Source organism: Perca flavescens, chromosome 2 (genome assembly GCF_004354835.1).
Source record: "Perca flavescens isolate YP-PL-M2 chromosome 2, PFLA_1.0, whole genome shotgun sequence".
In the NCBI taxonomy this organism is placed as follows: Eukaryota; Metazoa; Chordata; class Actinopteri; order Perciformes; family Percidae; genus Perca; species Perca flavescens.
This window is the reverse complement of record NC_041332.1, coordinates 17,112,376-17,135,554: the sequence shown is the minus strand read 5'-3', so window position 1 is coordinate 17,135,554 and position 23,179 is coordinate 17,112,376. Positions and strand designations below refer to the sequence as shown.

General features: G+C 39.0%; 2 protein-coding genes across 4 annotated transcripts; one reads left to right on the top strand and one right to left on the bottom strand.

Annotated features, from left to right (window-relative positions):
• Window positions 1–1,091: 1,091 nt before the first annotated feature.
• On the bottom strand, window positions 1,092–2,066 carry LOC114562446 (trace amine-associated receptor 13c-like). The gene is given in 1 exon segment (XM_028588824.1): window positions 1,092–2,066. A coding segment is annotated over 1 exon segment (975 nt).
• Window positions 2,067–13,173: 11,107 nt separating this feature from the next.
• On the top strand, window positions 13,174–22,106 carry caly (calcyon neuron-specific vesicular protein). 3 transcript variants are annotated; one of them, XM_028566179.1, is made up of 5 exons: window positions 13,174–13,430; window positions 16,232–16,398; window positions 17,067–17,186; window positions 18,757–18,870; window positions 21,441–22,106. In XM_028566179.1, the coding sequence occupies exons 2-5, from the start codon at window positions 16,270–16,272 to the stop codon at window positions 21,690–21,692; spliced, it is 615 nt and encodes a 204-aa protein (XP_028421980.1). In that variant the 5' UTR covers window positions 13,174–13,430; window positions 16,232–16,269; the 3' UTR covers window positions 21,693–22,106. The 3 variants fall into 3 exon arrangements, with proteins under 3 accessions (XP_028421980.1, XP_028421995.1, XP_028421988.1); XM_028566194.1 differs by having other exon boundaries at window positions 16,136–16,398; window positions 21,444–22,106; XM_028566187.1 differs by having other exon boundaries at window positions 16,136–16,398.
• The last annotated feature ends 1,073 nt before the right edge of the window (window positions 22,107–23,179 follow it).

Sequence of the window (23,179 nt, the reverse complement as noted above, 5' to 3'; positions counted from 1 at the left end):
TTAAGAACATAACAAAGCTTCTCAAAATGTAATGTTAAAACACTTTTTGTTTCATCCATGATAATTCTTTCTGCATCTGATAGATCAGGCCATAACCAGTGGAAACATAAATCATAGTTTTGCATTGCTGCTGAATCCATACATTTATAATTCACTCAATAATCCTGTGTTTAAATGGAATTACTGAGATAATGATTAAATACAATTTGAGACAATGCTTTCTTTATATGTTCTTTCTCCTCAACACTTGGAGCAATGGGAGGTAATGCAGTTAGGCAACCATTCATAATTGGAGGTAAAATTGTTTTATTTCTTCAAAACTTAACTATGTAGACAAAAATAACAGTTTTAGAGTCTCTGTTACTAAATATAAGATAAGATAGACTTTATTAATCCCACACTGGGGAAATTCCTGTGCTACAGCAGCTCAAAAGAAAAATGTACACACATCAGAATAACACAAATAGACATTAATTAGACATAGAAAAAATATGCATAAACTATAGGAAATGGAAAAAATAGAATATAATTAGTTGTAATAATAGTATAAAACAACCGTATTTACACAATAAATAACCTTATATAAACAGACAGTATATAAACAGATATACAGATGAGTAAGGTGTGAATTAATAGATGACATTGCACAGTTGGAGGTGACAGAGTAATAAATAGATAAATGTGCAAAAGTATACATGATGCTGCATTTGATAAATAGACTGGATGTTTTCTAAGAAATGCCTTTATGCAAAAGGTAAACCTATATAAACTATTATAGTATATTTTATATATATATATATATATATATATATAGTAAAACTATTATTTCACCAGGTCTACAACTACCAATGAACTTATAATGTAAGGCAAAAAAGAGCAGAAAAGTATAACGTTTAAGAGGATGAAACTATCAAATGTTGGATTATTGCTTCAAAAATACTTGCAGCAGATAACAAATCGTTTATGTTGTCACATGCTGCATTTGTGTTGTTTACATACACTACCATCACTTATGATCACCAGCATTTACATTTTTAGCAACACTTTCATTTACTAGATGATATAGGTTATATAAACATTGTGTAGTCACTTTAAAGTATATTTGCCTGAGAGGAGTCCTGCTCAAGTATCTTCAGGGTGACAATTAACTTGATGGCTTTTCTAAACCACGGATAGAAAAAAGCATATATGAGTGGGTTCAAACAAGAATTAAAATACAACAGCCAGGACACAATGGCCCAAGATGAAGCACTGTTTGAGATGTCCTGTCCTACGAGAGAGGGATAGTAATATGGACAGAAACTCATTAAAAACACCAGTATCACAATACCCAGAGTCCTGGCTGCTTTTCTCTCCGATTTCTTTGCAGTGACTCCAGTGACTTGCAGAGACTGCATGGCTCGAGCCTGGGACACTGCCACAATAAACACTTGCATGTACAGAACGAGGATGACTGAGCAGGGGCCGATAAATGTGATCACAAGGTCGACAGTTCCAGAGACGTAGTTAATCACCACCACACACTCCCCATAGCAAGAGTTATATCTGTTGGGCTCCCTGAGATGGTCCTTTAAGATCAGCCCGTTGTAGAGAAACGAGCAGACCCAGCACAGACACACAGACACCTCAATTCTGCTGCGAGTGATTTTGTTTGAGTACTGCAGAGGATAACAAATAGCTACAAAACGATCGATCGATATGAGCACCATGTTTCCCACAGAGGCTGAGGTGAGAGTGAAGCCGAAAATGTATGACAGAGCGCACATGAGATCACCCAGCAACCAGCAGGTTTCTATGAATCGCGCTGTTTCCACCGGCATCACCAGCAGCCCCACAAGGAGGTCTGAGATGGCCAGGGAGAGCAGGAGCAGGTTGGTGGGGGTGTGGAGCTGTCTGAAGTGGGAGATGGAGATGATGACCATCAGGTTGAGAGCTGCAGTGAGCACAGAGATGGAGGAGAGCAGCGTGTATAGGAGGACGGCCTAAGAGCGAGGACGCATTAAACCCCTGCAGGACGAGTTCAGGAGCTGAGGGTAGCAGAGCTCTTCTCCTCCCAGGCCGTCCATCATCCAATACTGGAGAGAGGCGACGATCAGAACCTGCTGAGCTCGAGCAGCGCTCTGATCTTCTGAGACATAAAGTGCAGCTCATTTGTCAGCTGTTGTCAGCCTATTCCTTGTTCCTTGAATTTCCCCTCCTCTTAATCACCTCTCCCTTGCTTATTCCTCCCTCCCTTCTTTATCCCACTGTTACATGATGCAATATATTAGTTTAATGCAACTGATGGAAAAACAAAATCTGTAAAGCTTAGGAAAGTTACATCAACCGCCTTAAAGCCTTGAGGGGATAGGTTTCATGTCAGTAATCAATAGATATGAGTCAAGCCAACAAGTTATAGTCACAGAGACTTTACAACTGTGGTTTTCTGACTTGTTCTGTTCTTTGTTAGGACATATGAGACCCGAGCACCACTTTACTGCTGTTGTGGTTGTGTGAATAAACATTTTCACAGTTTCACATACAAGCATATGCACAAGGCCATGCTGGGAAATTAGAATCCTATAGCAGTTTGGGTGGTGATGCTTATATGGTCTCTGAAGAAATCAATCTGCTTTTCCCTGTTTTATATCAATGTATTTTGAATATGTTTGGGTTTTAGACTATTCATCAGAGAAAACTGACAAAATAACGAAGGCAACTTGTGCCCTGGGAAATTGCAATGGGCACTTTTCACGATTTGAGAACATTTTATTGACTAAACAGCAAGTCACTTAATCAAAAAGATAATTTTCCACCTTATCGTGGGGGAGGGGTTTGTTCCACAAACCAATGGTTCACATTACTCCTGCTACGTCCTGTATTTTTAACAAGTCTATGCCCACCACCCGCAGGGATAGTTCATTGGGGTTTGGGTTATTAGGGCAGCTAAAGGCGGGGACCTAGATGTGTTGACCCATGGCATTGCCTGAAGAGAGGCTTGGACCTTTTCTGGAGGTGCCGAAGGTGAGAGTTGTTGGGCGGGTGTGGGGGTACTCACGAGCCCCTGGCTGAGCGATTATGAACCTGAGGTTCCTATGCACTGAAAAACAGCAGTTCAGACAGCTACCATGCAAGGCACTTGCCTAAGCATCAGGAGAAATTTGTAGTTCACTGTTTTGCTTAACGACACTTTGACATGGAGACAGGACCTTACTGTCAACTCCGCAATGAATGGATTCTACCTCCTAAGCCACAGCTGGGTTGGGCATTAACCCATCAAGGACCTCTTGGACTGGTGAGGCTCTGCTTGCTCTTACATTTGGTTGGACTAAGGGCTACTGGCAGATTCCCCTGTGGTCACAGACCAAAATTATCATCCAACTCCACGGTTTAGGACAATTTGATCTAACTTTCCTTAAAGTAGTTTGGAGCCCTAGCCTACTTCAACCACATCATTATTGTGGGCACAATACTGAAGTGCTTTAGACCGACAGGACCCAGAGCCAACCAGAAAAGGTGTGTTTTTTTCACCCCAAACGCATTTATCATCTCCAACAGAAAACACTGTTCACCAACTGCTCCAAACAGCTCTATTGTAGTCCAGCCTTTACTTCCGTTACGACCGTGCGTCACTTTGTAACACACGTTATAATGCTCACCTAGCTGCTAGCATGGCACTCCCTCATACTCTGCTTCTGACTGGCTAGTAGTCCTTACCTAGCTACTGAGCATGTGTGACTCCCAACAAAGATGGAACAGAAGTGTGATGCCTCACTCTGTAGCTAAAACAGAGAGCTCAACACACAGAGTGAAAAGGGGAGCTGCAGCAATGTGCAGTACAACAAAAATATGGTGTTTTTTTTTTAATTAAACCATGTAAACCTATTCTGCTATAACCTCTAAATACAATGATGAACCTGAAAATGAGCACTTTAAGCAAACATTAGCTGACTGCAGCATCAGATGGAACAATAGTCTTGCATTGCCAGACCTTCCTCTACCACGCTGCTGTGGAGGAGGGTCTGGCTAGTCCATACAGCATTCCGGGATGGAAGGAAAACGTGCTCTGGTTTATTGTCATTTCTTTAAACCAATCACAATCGCCTTGGGCTGTGCTAAGCACCGGGAAAAGCCGCGGTGCCGCTGCAAAATAGCCTAGGGAAGGAAGTTGTTTTGGTGGAACACATGTACGTTGAAAAGTTGTTTTAGTCGTGAAACAGAAAACTCCGATTGGACAGCTGTCTGGATTTACCTTGCAGAATCTAAGAAAGGGTTAACCATTGTCAATCATAAATCGACCAGAGTTTAAAATGCCAACATAAAGAAAGCCCAAGGCAACGGAGCAACGGTCAAGGATATATGTTGCGTTCCAGGCAACACGTAACTCGTGTTTTCACAACCTTCTACCCGTGAAAGTGCCCTGGAACGGCAGTCAAACCGGTAACTTACTACTCGTGAACTCGTAACAGATTGTTGTACTCCCAGTTACAATTGACGTCACACACACGTAAACAACAAAGGCGACCCCTGTTGATGCTGCACAGATGCCGGTGATTAACGGTGAAAAATAGAAATAAATAGGCAACGTAAAGTAATTCCGCACATTGTAATCAAAACAATACACATACGATTGTGTACTACTACAGGTTATGTTTATTAAATGAAGCCCAAAATATGTCGCCGACTAGAAATCGCTAGTAGCAGCTAGAGCTAGCTAATGTCAACATTACGTAGCCACTAGCTAATGCTAGCTAGAAGGGTTTGTGGTGACTTTGCCTGGAACGCTACCAAGTCGTGAGTAGTGACTTGAAATCGTAACTTAGGGGCTAAAAATTGTGTCTGGAACACAGCATTAGACTAATGTAACAATGGCGTTATTATGGATCCCAAGTAACTTCTAGGCAATCCCACCCTACGAAGCAGACCAATTGGTTGGGGTTAGGCATTGACCTCGAGTGATTAAGGTTAGGATAGCCGATTGGTCAGGGGATAGGACCTGAACAAATCGGGTTCCGTTACCTTGTGTAAGCATCGATGACTGGCCAATAGTGGCGTGTGAATGCTATTGAACGGTGGGTCCCTCCTAGAAGTTGCATGGGTTCCATAATCACACGTAACAATTACTTTGTCCAGTCACAGCAGCAAGTAATTAGTAATCAGGACAACTGTCTGTTTATCTGTTGGCAGATGCTGTGGCCTCAGGCCCCTGATGCTGACGTACCAGGTAGTCAGCCCAGAAAGACTGTGCCTGGACAGTAATAGTATGTGTTTGCTTCCACAGCAGGCGTTTTTAACAGATGACATTTTGACATTTCACAGTAGGAAAAGCACAGGTGTAAATACTGAAATGATTGATGGCTGAATTTCATTTGGCTTCTTTAGTGCAAGGGTCCTGTTAACAGCATGCTGACTCACTGTCACTCTGTGATGGAGCCATCGCCAATGTTCATTGGTAATCACAAACCGGTACATTTATGTTTTTATGTTTTCATGAATGTTCTTCATTTTGACCCCAGCTGAGATCATGGCTCACAGTGTAAAGGGGATATGGTTGCATCATGTGTTGATGCTAAAATGTGTTTGTTAACACCTTTGACTAGAATTGTCCTGTGGTTTACTAAGGTGTTATCAGACATTATTAAGGTGTGAACATGTCCCTCTGGTACACAACATTGCTATCAACCATAACGTTTGTTTGTTTTTGTTTTTAATGTTGAGACTAATGTATCCTCTGAGGTACTGATGAGTTAGATAAGTTTATGTGTGTAGTCCTAAATAATATCAATACAAAACCTAAATCATTCTGCAGTGTTTTCAGATAATAATTTAACAATTGGTTTAACCAATTATTTTAGAGATTCTGTTTTTTTTTCTTCATCACTTCATTAATAAGTATATTTTCAGCTTTTGCCAAAAAAATGCAGCAAATCCAGTTCAGTAGACCTTTTGTCTAGTGTTTAGGTACTCATTAACTTTTTAACACACACCTTTTTTTTAATTGTCACCTATTTTGCATGCCCAAATGGAAAACTGTTAGGCAAAAATGCATATATGTGACTCATCATTTGAAAGATAACATCTTGTTTCTGAAAAATGTGTTTGTTTAGCATGTGGCTGACACAACCTTAACCACATCAGTTCAAATATGGCTCCAAAAAGTTTGAATAACAATAACTAGTACATGCTTTAAGCCAGAACTATGCAAATCACCACATACCTTCTACATCTTGTCAACTACACCTGTATAGAATATAAAACAATATAACCTTATATGGGAGCTAAGGAGTTTTTAGTTTGTGGTCTCACTGGCTAAACTATGATGTATAAAAAAGAGGCATGGGTTAACTAGCCTACGGTGAAAATATGATATATAAAGACGCTGGTTCCCGGCGGGCACATGGGTTTTGTTGACTATACTTTTGATGCTTTTTAAATGTCCAGAGCTAAGTAAGTGAGTGTACCTATCCCATAACTGAAAGTACTCCAGTACAAATACTTCAAATTCACGGGATCAAAATTCAGCCATGATGACACTTCTGCTCAAGTTGTATTGACCTTTTCTTTTGTTTACATTCACGCTGGAAATTTAGAAAGCATGTGTTGTGACTTTCTTTTTGTAGACCACCTAAAGATGTCTGAATTTACTGTGAGTTTTGTGTTTTCAAAAAGAAGATTTAACCTGGTTTCTTAAGAATCAAAAACCTGCCGCATTTCAAAGTCCAGTGAGAAGCTGCATCAGGGGGATTCTCAAAACTTAAGCTTTTGTAAGATTTTGCTGTGCTCAACTATGTTAAACCTCTTAACAAAATTTGGGTTAAAAACCAATGAATGTATCCTTTAACAGTGCTTTCTTATCAGCATTGTTGATACCCTTTCATTCTTTTTACATCTGACAACCAAATGAACAATTGAATTTTTCACCATGTCTGGTACATTTTTTTTTTTATCTTAATCTGTTTTTGTGGCTGGGTTGCTTCAGTGGGTAGAGCACGAGCACGTGCACATGCACTGAGAGGTTTATGTCTTGATGAAGAGGTCCAGGGTTCGAATCCGACCTGTGACAATTTCCTGTGTGTCTTCCCCCTCTTTCTCACCTAGCTAGCCTGTCAAATTAAAGGTGGAAGAGCCCAAAAAATGATCTTTATCATTACTAGTGAACCAGTTGTACATTTTTACTCCCCAACTTGCACATTAAGTTTATCTATATCTATTGAAACAGTGTTGTACATTTTATTTCCAAATTGTATATTTTTTAAATATTGCTCGTGTAGTATTCAATTATTATTTCATGTATATTGTTTCCTATTATTTAATGTATACTCTGTATGTGTGCTGTGTGTCTGATATTTTGCTGCTGCAACACCGTTATTTCCCATTTTTTTGGGATCAATAAAAATCTATCTATTTATCTATCTTTAAAAAAAATCAGTTTGTGTTGTGATTATTGGCAGAGCCCTATTCATTTGGTAGCACTTCATAATTAAGAGTTTTGTTTATAACCCCTGCGTACATAATGACTTCATTTGAAATTAATGATCAGTTCATTATTACCTACATTTTTTCCTTTTTTGTTAATTCCTTGATGTAGCTTGCATCCTTTATAATGTCATCATTACTTACATATAACTTGTCTTGTCTCTTCTGTATTTTTAGATTAAAATAACTTTTGATAGAACATATGTAATTCATTAAACATTATTTTCTGTAGTGCATAGCACAACGTTTAAGAGATCCTGACAACACCTGATGTGAAATATGAAATCTTTTAACAGACACCTTTTTTAAATTTTCACCTATTTTGCATGCCCAAGTGGAAAAGTTTATAACAGAAGAACTGTAAGGCCAAAATATATGAACTCACAACTGACATGTTGATTCTGATTTATTTGTTGGTATTAAAAATCCTTTACAACACGCAAATATTTTGTTGTAACATTCATTGAACTATTAATGTATAGTTTTATTTTCACTTTAACAGTCTATAATTTGCTAATTGTTAAATGTCCAATTATCTAATGAAGAAAATACAGTCCCATGTCGGATCGTTGATGTGGTGCTGCCATCTGTTGATGATGAATACCTCTGGAGTTTGTTATGTGGCAAATCAGACACTAGATGGCTCTGTTGGTAAAGCAGTGAACGTTGATTTAAAACACTGCAATAGCTTTGACAAAGGACAAAAAGTGTTATATGAACACAATATGTGAATAGGATTTTTACAGTCATCTCATACTTAACTAACTTGATCAGTTTTATGTTTGGATAGGCTACTTTTTAGGCTTTTTTAACCTCCCTACCCATGTTCCCGTTGTATGTCACTCAGACTGCCTGAAACAATATACTGAGTGTACTGTCCTGGATACAATTAAAACAATATGGCCAGTGACCGCTGCTGACATGATGTGGTGAATTACAAAATGTACAGCAGACAGAAAGTGGAGAGCAACTCAATTGAAACTATTAGTTTTATTAAGAGGAAATATGTTATTGTCTTTTAAAAAAAAAAAAAGAAGGTTTCAATTTTATACTCAAAAAACATTGATTAATGCAAACAAATTAGGATTCTCTGATAAAGCGCAATTACTCTTTTTGTGGTGTTTTGGTTAAGCAAATAAAAGACAATAATAAATAATATTGTAAAGAGGGTTTAAAAACTCACAGTAGTAATAGACTACACAATACACATTACTTCACATGTGTTGTACTCTTCTTATTACCAGCTTATATTCCAGGCATTTTAATTATGTTCTTGCTGGTATTTACAATTTAGAGGGCTACAGAATTAGCCCTAGCCAAAATAGAAATAGCCACCTTTTTTTTCTTTTAATTTTGGTGTGGCCATAACTATAGAGCAAGGAGTGAGAAAGAAACAGAGTTACTTGGGAAAGAGACAGATGAGATACTTTTAGAAAGCATGGATAAGTTACATTCTTCAGCGGGAAGAGGGCGATGTTGTTTAGAAGATAAGTTTTCTGTTGAGGAGGGAAGACAGTTGGTGCTCCGTTGAGCCAGAGAAGAGATGATGTAAGGTTGGATGGCAGAGGAGAGCTGAGTGGCCACTACAGGGCCAGTCCTGCTGTAGATCTCTTTAAGCCAGGGGTCTTCAAAGTTTTTTAGTCCAGGGACCCCTTATCTGGAAGAGAGACCGAGTAGAGACACCCTAATGCATATATTACAATATACAACTGAGTTGCATATTGCCAAATTTATGAAAATTAATGGTCATTATCTATACATAATGTTTTAATGTTAAACATACATGTGGAAGGCAGAATGAATCTTTAAGCTTAACTGTACGGCTACCATAGTGGCTACCTTACCTATATAGGCTTATCTTCAATATGTAAAAATTATTTTTCATAAATAAGCCAATTTATCTTTGCTATATGATATGTTGGATTCATATTAATGTATATTTTCAGACATTTTTTTTTTTTTTTTTTTATATATTTTTCAAATAATTTGGCGGCCCCCATGCACTAACTCTGAGGACCCCCTAGGAGTCACGGACCGCCTGTTGAAGATCTCTGCTTCAAGCTACAGTGTCTTATATATATCAAGGTTGGAGACCTTTTACCTTAGGTTGCCTTCATTTACTGTGTAATTCACTGGCCTGTACCGATGGGGTCTACAACTATATAACTTAGTTGTTGTTTTGGTTTTTTTCATTCTTTACTGTCTCTAAGCTTTTCCTGTTCTAGATTAAGTGTTACATTATCTTCGAAGGCCATGAGCACTATAGGCATTTTGATAGCACTGAGATTACTGTCAATAAGTCAATGATTTAGCCTGTTCTTACTGAACATATGTAATCATTTGTATACAAAATCTATACAATGTTTAATATCCACATTGGTTAAGTTGAAGTTAAAAACATAAGGGTTGTCACGTTTGGATTATATGGAAAAATTATGATCTTCATACATTTTATATCAATGAAATTGAATGGCTGTGAGAAAACATTGGAGACACAAGGAAGCACTCACTATGCTTATATTGCTTATGGTGACTACTGTCTGGTCTTCTTTTTCCTTTAACCACATCGTCACCACTCTGTCTCAAATAAAACAACTCAAAAGCTTCAAATCCACAGTTAGTTAAAGTGTTGGTACCTCAAGTAGGAGCTTGTGGAGTCATTGTTGTGTTTCCAAATCTGACAGGAGGAACTTTTTGAAAGAACTATCTGTTTCTGTAGGCGATATTATCTCATGATTAAAGGAACCCATTTAAATGATTTCACCAGTTCAAATTGAGTGGAAACTTTTTTCTTTATTACTTTTTTGGTTTTCATGACATAACTCTTTTCTTGTGTCTCTCCCATGACCTTAAAATGTCAAAACTCACTTTGCCAATTGGAACCAATTTACTGCTAAATAGTTTTGGTGCTCTTGGGTAACTTTAGGAGCAGATATTTTTTCTCTTATAGTACGTCCAAGAAAAATGTTTGGGACCTCTAACTTACTAAACAAGTCCTTAAGTTACCCTTAATGGCATTGTCTGACTCAACAACAACAGATTGGTTTTAGATTGTAGGTCGATTTGTTTTTGTAATGCTTTGTATGGAACAAAAATATGACAAATGACTCAGCTGGTGTTGAGTCAGTTTTATAGTTCAAAATATAGAATAGAATAATATAGTTACTATTATCATACAAACAGAATGTTAAATGTAAAAAAATAAAAACAAATACCACATTTTTTGTGAAATCATCAAATCATCCGAATGTCTCATAGGTTCATTAACACACAAACAAACATGCCGACACATTAACACGCCTGGTTTTACCCGGTTTTCCTTCCATACACCGCAGCCTTGTTGATTCTCATTTTAATTATGTTGACCCAGACTCCGTCGCCTCTTCTTCACTGACAACAAAACCAGCGCAGGCCAGCAGTCTGCCTTTCACACTGTGAGGATGACACCTCCGTCTTCTTACAGGGGAACTAGTCGAGGATCCACTTTGATGTCACTCCCCCGCAAAGGAAAGGTCAAAATAATAAATGTAGGCCCAATTGATGGGTTGGCAGGGGGGCATGGGGGGTTCAGGGCTGATTTTTGGACGAGTGCTCCCCTAAAGGCATAATGAATTCATACAGTCAGGCACGGCCAAAGAGGAAAACAGCATGGGTCCTCTTTCCATGAAAAGGTTGATCTAAATCTGCAGACGAGCCTGGCTCCTTCTGCCCACTCATTCTCCACACACATCACTCTCGTCTCTTCTCTTCTCTTCTCTTCTCTTCTCTTCTCTTCTCTTCTCTTCTCTTCTCTTCTCTTCTCTTCTCTTCTCTTCTCTCCTATTCTCTCTCTCTCTCTAGGCTTGTTTCACACTCACATACACACATATAGGAATAAATGTTCATAAATATATCTTTCACGTCTCTTTGACACACAACTCTGCATATGCATCACCTCCTCCTCTCCTTCAGTGAGAGAGGTGAACCACATCACCATGGAACAAAAACTCCTCAGTAAGCTGCTCCACCTAACTCTTCCTCACAGCAAGACCCCATTCATTCAAGAGTCAATAATCCCAAAAATACACAAATGCTTGAATATGTCTTTGAAGATTCCTCAGGTCATCCGGGTCACAGGTTATCAGTGAGTAGGTCAAAAGCAACCGAGCTACACCAGGTCTGCTGGCCTTTGGCCTTGTCTCTATCATTGCAAACTCATGTTTTACAGCTGGAGAACTTTATTTCAAATTGTAGTAGAGATCCCAAACATTTAATAAACTGCTAAATAGGGCAAGCTGACCCAAGACATCAAGAATATTTACATTGCATCTAAAGGTGTCACCATTAAAAATTCACAACTGAAATTGGATTTGAATTTTTTTTACTCAACTGGAGCAGCTATGTGTATGCAGAATGGCCCTTTTAGAGAGTTATATCATATTATTGGAATATTATTGCTGACGCATGAATATGTACACAGAAGTGTAATGTTAATTTAAACTACTCTTTATTTAAACTGTAGCCTAAACAATGTAGTTTATATCACACTAATGTAGTTGTAACAGATATAGGCCTCCATATACAACTGGTGTATAAATGAATATAATGAATAATTAAAACACGTGTAATAATATTATATACACACATATATATATATATATATATATATATATATATATATATATATATATATATATATATATATGTCTTTATAAGAGAAGTTCTAATTATTGACAATACTAATAAACAGATCAAATATATCTGCTTACAACTACATTATAGTGTTTTATAGACCTGACCTAAATGTTTATATAGCCTACTAATAATAAATGCTAAACAGGGGACTTAAAGTGTTAACTAAAGCTGTCGAATAGGCTGTGGCAAAAGCACACAATTTCCCTCTGAAATGTAGTGTAGATAAAGATTAAATAGAAGTACTGTGAAGTAAAATAGAAATACCTCATGTCAAGCACTTGACTAAACGTAGGCAACCTAAGTTACTTTTCACCAGTGACCACCACTGACCTGACTGAGGTGAGCAGACGCAGAACCCCATAACGCTGCCTTTAGTGTGGATACATGTTTTATATGTTGATGTTGCCTTTCTTTAATTTTGTATAATGCACTATACATTTTATTCTTGTATTCTATCTGTTTTTAATTTTTTTTATTCGTTTTGAATTGCTTTTTAATGTTTTATGTAAAGTACTTTGAATTGCCCTGTTGCTGAAATGTGCTATATAAATAAAATTGCCTTGCCTTGCCTTATTTAACTTAGAGACACATTTAAAGGAAATATTGAGAAATCTAAAGGCTTCAAATGATGACCTCGGTTTGAAATTACAAAAAGTAGGCTAACATAATTAAAAAAAAAAGTAGGTCTATAGGCTACCAAATATCCCAAAGTAATTCTAAAGTAAGTTGTCCCTGTATTTTTAGTATGGGTTGACCATAGACCAGCATTACATTTGCACAATAAGATATGGCTTAGACTAGGCTACATAGGCTATAGGTTATACTCGTGTATGTTGTTTTGTTGGGCTACGTTATAATTGCGTCATTGGCTCGCACTTTATTGATTCTATAAGCCTTGTTTCCATGTGAACACATCGAACTATAAACACAATATTGCGAGAGTATTCTTTTCCGCAGTCAAATTACTATGTGGTTTATCATAGGCTAAAGTCACACACTAGACCTTAAGGCCCTGTCTTTCCGCATTGGTGACAAACACTCGGATAAACCGAGATGTGATTATTTCCCACAGGCAAAAAAAAAAATTCTGATCAGCCACAATCCCTCTGAGTCGCGTTGAGATGCGCATTCACACTGAGCTGCCAGTTTCCTCCGGAGGACGAGCAGCTCCAGGGCTGAATTACATGCGCAGTCCTGCCGTGAATCACACATCACCACGGCAACCGGCGTTCACACCGAGTCCCCGTCAGCATCAGTGGGGTCCGATCCCATCCACAGACAACAGAGCACCGAACACCACAGTGAGTTGATATCCCCCTTTTCTACATTGATGTTTTTGAGTGCGCATGCCGTTTATTTGTGTATTTTACACACGTGTTTGCGGGTAAAGAGTCTGTAGAGCCTACCGCTGCGGTAATAGGAGAGACCTTTCTTTACATGACGTGATTTAGTGATTTAACTGCAGGTGATTCATGGTTTTTCATATGCTTTTAGTGAATGAATGGAGAAGCATTACATCTTTATTCGGGTGTATGAGGCTCTATGTCTCTATGGCAGGCTGAATTGCGTTGTAATTTGCGCTATAGGCTGCCTCCACGTTACATAAACGGCTACAATTAACTACGCGCATCTAATGATCGTCCTTTTGGCTTTAGGCTACATCTGTTAGACCAAGCACGCAACTCATTAAACGTAGAAAAATGTACAGTGTGACATTTAAGATGCAAAAACAGGCTTAGTCGGCTGGAATAATATGCTATTTAATTCAGATCCTTTTTTTTTTTTTAGATAGAAATTACATAGAATTTTTTTTATCAGCCTTCTATTTAGTTCTTGTGCTGTGTTACATCTCTGCTCTCTGATTACTTGTTACACATCCTGTATATATCTTGTCGCAGCAGTATTCAGTGCAGCAAGTTCATATATGCATGACCAGTGAACCCTGAGGAACTTGAGAGGCACAGGCTAGGCATAAAGAACCCACTCTTACCTATTCATAACACAGCACGTCTTTACCTTCAGAAAGCTACGTCTTCACTGTCCTGTTAGTTTATATATATTCCAGATTGTGGCGATGGATTAATCTGCATATTCATGCCATCATTCTGATAATAATGTGCATAGTGCGTAATTAATGAATGTGCATTTAAAATGTCATTTGCAGCTCTCATTTCCTGTCATTTTAGAGTGTTTGACAGCAACACCCGGCTCATTTGTTAATCACAGATTCAGAATGATTCATCAAGTACTCACATTTCCCTCCAACACTGGGGAGGAAAAATGGTACAATGAAAAACACTGGTAGTCAGCACGACCACTTTAGCCACCCACTCACAAAGGACACCAAGTACTATGTACTGTATTTCTTGAATAATATACTTACTTAAGATCCTTCTTTTTTCTCACTTGACAAAAGCTGCTATTTAACTGCTTGAAAAAACACTATTTAGAGGCGATCACTTTGCACCATTATTCTCTGTAGATCTGGTCTGCTGTAATCTAAGTCCACAATTCAATTTGGTTTAAGGTTTCCACTTAATATAAATACAAAAATTAAATATTCCTTCTTTAGCAGCATTTATTCACAGTAGATGTGTCGGCAGCCTTAATTAATGATCCTTTATATCCCCTTTATCAAAAACACATTTTGTGTGCATAGGGGATGTCCCCTGCATCATGAAAAAAACATTGCCTCCTGGTGAGTGTATCATCATTGTGAGTCAGTGGCGTCAGTAAGGCCCGTGGGGTCCTTGGCTGAGGGAAGGTGTTGTGTTGCACTGTGTGAATGAGATAAGTAGATCCTCACCTCTTCCCTCCACATTTAGATGATCATTTGATCGAGGAGAAAAAATAGAATCCAAGCGGAAGGGCGTTCAACGCTGTGTTGGTAGCGCATTAGATTTACATGTCGGTCCTAAACATTAAAGATAAGAGTTTGGAGGAATAGCTGAGGCTGATATATATATATATATATATATATATATATATATATATATATATATATATATATATATATATATATGAGATTAATCATACACTCATGCTTATAAAACAATGTTTACTGGATTGGATAACCAGGAGGAAAGTATTTCTGCTGTATTAGGATGGTTGCAAACACAGAAGTCTGAAGACATTTTAAGATGGCGCCCCCACTTCAAGCCACATAATTATAATTCCGCTTATCTCTCAGAATTATTCAATTATTAAGGGAATACTCTGATATTTTGGGGAAATATGTTTATTTGCTGTCTTGCTGAAAGTTAGATGAGAAGATTTATTCTCATCATATCATTCTCATATCTGTAGGTAGCCGTACTGTATGAAACAACTGCAAGCAGATGGTTTAGCTTACCATAAAGACTGGAAACAGGGGGAAACAGCTAGCTTAGCTTTGTCCAAATGTAACAAAATCCATCTACCAACAAATAGTAATAGTAATACAAAATAGTAATACAAATAACTGAAGTGTAAAAAACACATGTTGTGGTTTCACGGTGGTGCTTTGAGCTAAATGCTAACATAGGCATGCTAACATACTCACAGTGACAATGCTAACCTGCTGATGTTTATAGCAGGTATAATGTTTACCATGTTCACCATGTTAGTTTAGTGTGTTAGTATGCTAATATTTTCTAATTAACACTAAGTACAACTTTGGTTTATGAGAACGCCATGAGTTCTGCAGGTAGGCCACTTAGTCATAAATCAAAATATTGGACAAATTTTGACCTGATGATCACCAAAGTAAATACATCTCATCCAAAGGGAGTCATGCATCTCTGTACCAGATTTCGTAGCTATCCATCCCATAGATGGTGAGCTATTTCAGTCTGGACCAAAGTAGTGGATCAACAGGCTGACATTGCATCTACGTACTACTTTATTGCAATATCAGAAATACTTTTTAATTCTATTATCCTTTTTGTGTGGTCTATATTACTCTTGTACCATCCTGTTTTTCCTCATCACGCAGTCATCTTCTCCAATTTCTTTTGTGTCCTGGCAGTATCCAGGATTTGAGCAACAAGCAGCGCTGTCACATTTGGTTAAAAGAACACAGTCTGAGTGAATCTGACCTGAACAGTCTGTCCCTGCTATCCAGATCTATCCAGGCCTTTTTTTTTAGACAGCCGAGCAGCTATGGTGAAGCTAGGTAGCAATCTGTCTGATAAGCTGGAGAAGCAGCCGTCTGCGGACGACGGCTTTGATAACATCCCCCTCATCACACCCCTGGAGGTCAACCAGCTCCAGCAGCCATTTGCAGACAAGGTAAGTGCGGCCTATTAGGTCAGTGTTTGTAAGTCTGTTTATGTGCCTGCCTACTTATATTAGTTTTTCTGTAAAATACTGTGTTTCTAAGTTGCACGCCGACCAAAACAAACCAGCATTACAGCATCACAGAAATAGCCAACAGATTAGTTGCTGCTGAATACATCTGGACAAACACTATTAAAATTCGTAAGGGCATACCTTCCAAACATGAGCCCCAACTCTGAGACTGCTGTATTTACCTTCTGTTACCTACCGTCCCAGGTTAAATCCTTGGCATTAACCCACGCAATGCATGCACTTCTTTGAATGAATAATGGAAGATGAAAGCCCTCACACTCAAATTTTGGTTGGATGATGCACTCAGCAGCACAGGATGTTCCACAGGCTAATTAGATGTTGCTGAAACATTAACATGAAAAACACTTTGTAGCTCCCAAATGTGTTTTTAAGGCATCAATTAGAACTGGCTGTTTTCGCAAATGATGCTTGTGTATTTTTAGACATGCAAAAGAGTATTTTCAGTGGACACAGGATCACTGAACCTGCGCTGAACACTGGGCACATCATCATCCATCCACCATAATGTAAAACCAATAACAGCTAATTAGTAGTTCTCAGTTTATATCCAGAAACGTCACAATAACAGTGCATTGTTTCTGCTGCAGGTCATTGTAAAGACATCAACACAATATCAGCTGCCGCAGAAGAAGAAGAACAAGCTGTATGTGCCCAATATCAAGAAGCTGAATATCAACTTCTACAGTGATGTTTCAGAGAAAGCCAAGGTACAGCAACCATCTGGTGTCTGGGGAATTATGTTCGGATTAAAACATAAGTCTGGCGATATTTTATGTTTTTTTTTTATTGTCAACAAATCTCATGAAAAAAAACAAAACCAACAATAGATGGATCACACTTAAGTATTAACTGTGTATCCAAACCTGTTATAGTTCATTCCTCTTTGCCATAGAGCTCCATTGTTGTCCAGAAAAGGTTAAAGCAAGATTGTACCATAAAATAATGTTTCCAAAATCGTTTCAGTGGTTCATCAACTCATAAAAGGGTGAACGGCACTCCTGCATTCGCTAAAACCGCACTATACACGTTTGCCAGATCGGGTAGCGAATCTGTAGTTCGAATGAGATCGATAACGGACAATTCGGCTTCCAACCTGTAGGGGGAACGAAGAGGAAAAGTGCTTTGGTGTTGCTTTAAAGTCCAGCTGAAATCGTATTTAGTCATCCCTTTTTGCAGTCTAAGGTACTGTCAACATGTTCTTTTAATGCATTGTTTATAGTTTTGTATTAATAAACGGAAGATAAAAGGTATTTGGGGAAATATCAGAAATACTCTTTTTCATCTCAGCTGGCTGGAAGGGCGCGTCAGTGTTAGATTGACACTAGCTGCCTGGCAGGCTGCCAGAATACTGGGAGGAAAAGTAAACAATGTAAAACCATAGCCTACATGTCATGGGGAGACGGTGTGTTGTTAGTGGTATTGAAGAGTAAGGAACACACCAGCATCTGACTTGACCGATGTGACATTTGCAGGAATGTTTACATGCTGTTTAATGTGCTGGAGCTGATTAACTATCTAATCTGCAAACTGACGTTAGCAGTGCACTGTCCCCAGTGAATGTTTGTTTGGTGGCTTGTTCAACAAGCAAAGGTGCAGAAAAAAGACCTGTGTTCATGTTTGTAGGTTTAAAGTAGAGTCTTTAACAGAAACGCTAACATGGGTTGTTGTTAAGAGTCTGTGGCTCAGTGTGACCATCTGCCCTGTCTATGATAGAACGCTGACGTTACTGCTTTATGCAAAATTTAATTTGCAGTATGGAAATAAGGTCTCCATCTAGACAATTTAATTTCAGTTGGACTTATAAACACAACAATGAGCCAAACAATTGCACTGACTGATATGTTCCGTATTGCCATAATGACACTCACACACTGGAGTCAATCCCACATGCACTGTCCCGCTGTCATGAATAATCACTAGAGCACCAAATCTGTATTAATCCGTTGAGTAACATAGTCCCCAACAGATACACTGCATTTTCCTGTTTGACTAACGATTGCTAAATACTACAGTGCCCAGCTGTTTTACGAAAATATTTTGCCTTTTTTAAAGTGAAATTTTTAAGTTAGTTTATTTACCTGTCTTCAGTAGACCAATGGGATTGGGGCTGAGTGCCACAGACAGGGTTGGGAAGCCAGTACAAAAATATATTACCAGCTTTACTCTTTCAGTATTGATGACACTTAAGTGGTGTATGTATATGTGTGTGTGTGTGTGTGTGTGTGTGTGTGTGTGTGTGTGTGTGTGTGTGTGTGTGTGTGTGCGTGTGTTGCTCAGATCACAGGTCTGATCCTCATTACATTGGCCTTCCTGACCAGCCTGCTCCTCCTGTTGATGTACAAAGCCATGTGGTATGACCAACTTACCTGCCCAGAGGGTTTTATCCTTAAGGTATGCAGCATAAACACACACAAACCTACACACACATAGACGAGCTCACATACACAGTCCAAGCCATTAAAACGCTGCTTAGCGTATGTCCTTTTTTTGATTTCATGTTCACTATCCTTGCAGAAAATGAGTGTGCATTAACACACATGCAGTGCACTTGTGTCCACGCACGCACACACACACACACACACACACACACACACACACACACACACACACACACACACACACACACACACACACACACACACACACTGTGGATCTACATGATTTAGGGAGAGAAAGAAATCTAAATGGCCATCATATTCCTGCAATAAAGCAGAGACCAGCAGAATCAGCTCATATAATAGACTCAACCTCAACTTTCTCATTTCATTATCCAGGTTAAAATAGTCTGTGCGACACCCACTCAAAGGGTACTTACACAGTCTACAATGCAGCTGGTGCTTTGTTTCTCGACACACACTCACATCAATCACTTGGGGAGGACTCTCTGAAAACTGGAGCTGGAAACTCAAACTCATTATCTCCCAATGACACCTTGGAGGCATCGTGTAGTGAGCCTGTGCTGCCAGGCATGTTAGTTCAAGAGTCTTGCAGAAGAAAATGAGAGTGTGGGAGAGACGGAGGGAGAAGGAGGGAGAGGGAGCTACCGACCCAGCTTTCTGCTCAGGCAGAGATCGGGACGCCCGCCTGTGAATCAGAGGGGTCTTTAATTAGAGCTGAGCGTGACTGAACTGTGATTAAAGGCTTAACAGTGAGGGGGGAAGCGAAGGGGGGGGTTTGGACCTTCCGGCAAGGCTTTTGAAGTTTATGTTACAGTTGCTTTCAGCATTTTTTCCTGCTAAAGCGTTGTTGGAGACATAAAAAGAGATGTGAGGATGGAGGGAGGCGTCGTCACTGCTGTGCTTTTGAGAGGTTCAAATCCTCTCTGTGAGGGAAGGTCAGGTAGTGGATCCTCGGAAGGGAAACACTCGTGAGGTCAACACAACTCAGTGGGCTCTTTCCAAAACATAACATTACCAGGATGGACGCTCAGTTTCTTTGATTTCATTTGCCCACATTGTAGACACTCACCTTCCTCAAAAACAAGCAAATGTGAGTTTAAAGATGTTGCACAGGATGCTTTTTCCTTAAGTGAAGGCTTTTTCTAAATGGACGTCATTGGGAGAAAGAAGAAACGCTTTTACAGGAGGTATTTAAACTCCCCTGGTCTGATTTGTAGAAACATTTGTGGTGCGTACTAATGAAGAAAAACTCACTTTGCACTGTGATGCTAACATTTGTTGTCACTTGTTTCCCCACAGCGCATCTTACACTTTTTAGTCAACAGTTTCTTTTGATAAAGATGGCTTTTACAACGTTTTTTACCGATAAAGGTTTTCTGAATGTTTCCTTGCACTGTGATGCCTCCCTAAGCTTTCCAAACCTTGCATTATGTTCCGATTTATTCTGAGCTTGAAAGTTCATTCTTGGCTTTATAAAAAGGTTTTTAGACAGACAATCTTAACACAAGGTCCACAATGAGCTAATTTTATCTGCTAATTTCATCTGCTGTGGTATTGTTGGCAGCCCCAGAAAAAAAGCTAGTGGGTGGACATTGAGTGAAGATTATTTTATCTAATCTTTTAATTTTTGTTGGCTCTTCTGCCTTGATGATTGCCAGGGCTTGGATGACATTGTGTCTGTTAAAGTGTCTTTGTGATGTGGCAGTATATGGTAGTTATTGTAATGTGCTTGTTGTAATAGTCTTTGTTGTGATGTAATGACACATCTACTTGACCAACCACAATGGTCAACACTGTTGGCAGCCCCTGAAAGTACTTGGATTTAGTGTCACCTCTGAAAGTTTATTGGTGTTTTAAGCTCCCAATGTCTCCTTCCAGGCAGCGCTGCCTGGAAGGCACTAGGATTAGGCAATGGTTAGGGTTAGGGTTAAGGTTATGGTTAGGGTTAGGGACATTGAAGTCAATGGTCGTAGCGCTGCCTGGAAGGCACTAGGATTAGGCAATGGTTATGGTTATGGTTATGGTTATGGTTATGGTTATGGTTATTGGTTATGGTTATGGTTAGGGTTAGGGTTATGGTTAGGGTTAGGTGCCTTGACGTCAATGGTCGCAGCGCTGCCTAGAAGGAGACGTTGGGGGCTTAAAACACCATCGAGCCCTCTGAAATGCTTCTCCAGCTCAAATGTAGTTTCAGGATCTTCTCCCCCGAGTGCAAAAAGACAACAGAACCTGTACCTCATTTCCATAACTTACTTTGGCTTTTTGTTTCTACCATAACAATTATGTTACACCAGAACACATTCTAACATGACTATAGACCTGAGACCTTGATGAATGAACAAATCCCCAAAATGTATTCATGTGCAGCATTTACATATTGATATATATGTATATGTACTTATAAAAGTTGTCCTAGATGAGTTTGTCAATCATTATTATTACAAATAATCATACAGTAAATGAATTAGAACAAGTAAACCTGTTGGGAGGAACTTACGTTATTACAGTAATGTCACCTAGATTGAAACAAACTAAGATATGTTTGTCTTTCTGTTGTAACAGCAGAAGCACTGCACCCCAGCAGCTCTGGAGATGTACTACACAGAGCAGCAGCAGCAGCAGCAGGGGGTTCCGGGCGTCCGCGACGGGGCCAACACCGGGCTGTACGCCGCCCTCAGCCACCTTAACCAGGTCAAGAGGACTGGGCCGGAGCTGCCATTGCCATGGTTACCAGTCATCAGTGCTCTGAAGGAGGCAGAGGTGGCCAAACAAGGAAGCGAGCCTCTGCCAGGAGGACTGGAGGGAGAGGAGTGAAGGGGCTGATAGAAACACAGGTGTTAAAGGTGGAAATGATGATGGGGAGGCAGCGTAGATTATTGTGTCTTTCTTCCCTCGTACAGTCTATCGAATCGCTTGTTTATACTGGTGCTCCAAATCCTTAAAGGTGTATCTACTACACATTTAAATCAGCTATGTAAACCACATGTATTTAAGATGCTAATACCCAACTGTGTGTGTGTGTGTGTGTGTGTGTGTGTGAGAGTGTGTGTGTGTGAGAGAGAGAGAGAGAGAGAGAGAGAGAGAGAGAGAGAGAGAGAGAGTGTTGTTGTGGTTAGAGGCAGGAATGTTATAAAAGTGTTGGAGAATGTGCCTGACTTTTACAGTGTTACTGAGGTATGAGTAATCTCCGCCATCTGCATTCAGTGTGTGTGTGTATGTACTGTACACTGCGGCTGCTCACATAGGCCTACATTTGTATGCATATTTGCGTTCATGTGTGTGTGTGTGTGTGTATGTGTGTGTGTGTGTGTGCGTGTGTATGCATACACTGTATGATTTGCATACTTGTCTGAGAAAGTTGGAGGTGAGAGAAGAGAAGCGAGGTGAGAGAGCTCAGAGTGAGAACTGAAGATAACAAGTTTTTAATGAGACTATACTGCAAGTTTCTCCTCATCACTCCGTCTCGTTATCGCCCCGTCTATTCATTTAGTTTCAGAGGTGGAATGTACGAAATCATCAGTGAATGTGCTCACTCTTTAAACATTAAGACAAGGAACTATAATTGACCATTTCCATTTTTTGTCAATTCTTCCTTATTATCCGGAGACTGTTAATTGCAGTTAGAGTCAGAGGAAAGTGTGTTTAAAGAGGCTCACACAGTGGCTTTGGACTATTAAAAATCTAAAACTACAACCTCTTTGTCAGTATGGATAATTGTGTGTAGAATTCATTGCCAAAAAGTCAATTTAGTCTGTTTTAAATTAAATCTTAAAACACAATAAAGTGTGCAACAAGTAAATGGGCCTTAAATCGTTCTGAAGCCACTCTTCATTTTGAAGACTCTTATTATGTTACATGATGATGTGAGCTACTTGCAGTAATTATAAAAAAAAACTTGAGAGCTTTTAATGTATTACTTAAAAACAATCTAAATTTCAATAATGCTGTATGTTCATGTATGTAAGATGATTTTAAAACTAATAATAATGTAATAATGTATTAGTTTTGTTGCTAAATTTTGCTTTTGATTAATGTTGCTGTAAGTATTCTGTAATGCCACTGTAAATGAACATGTACAGTATAACTACAGGGTTGTCTCATCATGATCCTTACATGAATGTATGAAGTAATTGCTCTAATCATGCAGTAGATGTAATTAGTGCTTATAATGTACTACCTAAAAGCTTCTATTGCCTACACATGTTTCTATTTATTTTATTAACAGACGATTTACGTGTATGTTGTTTTGGTGTCTTTTCAACGGTAAAGTTGTGTTTGAAAATCTTGCTTTAAGAGCTCTT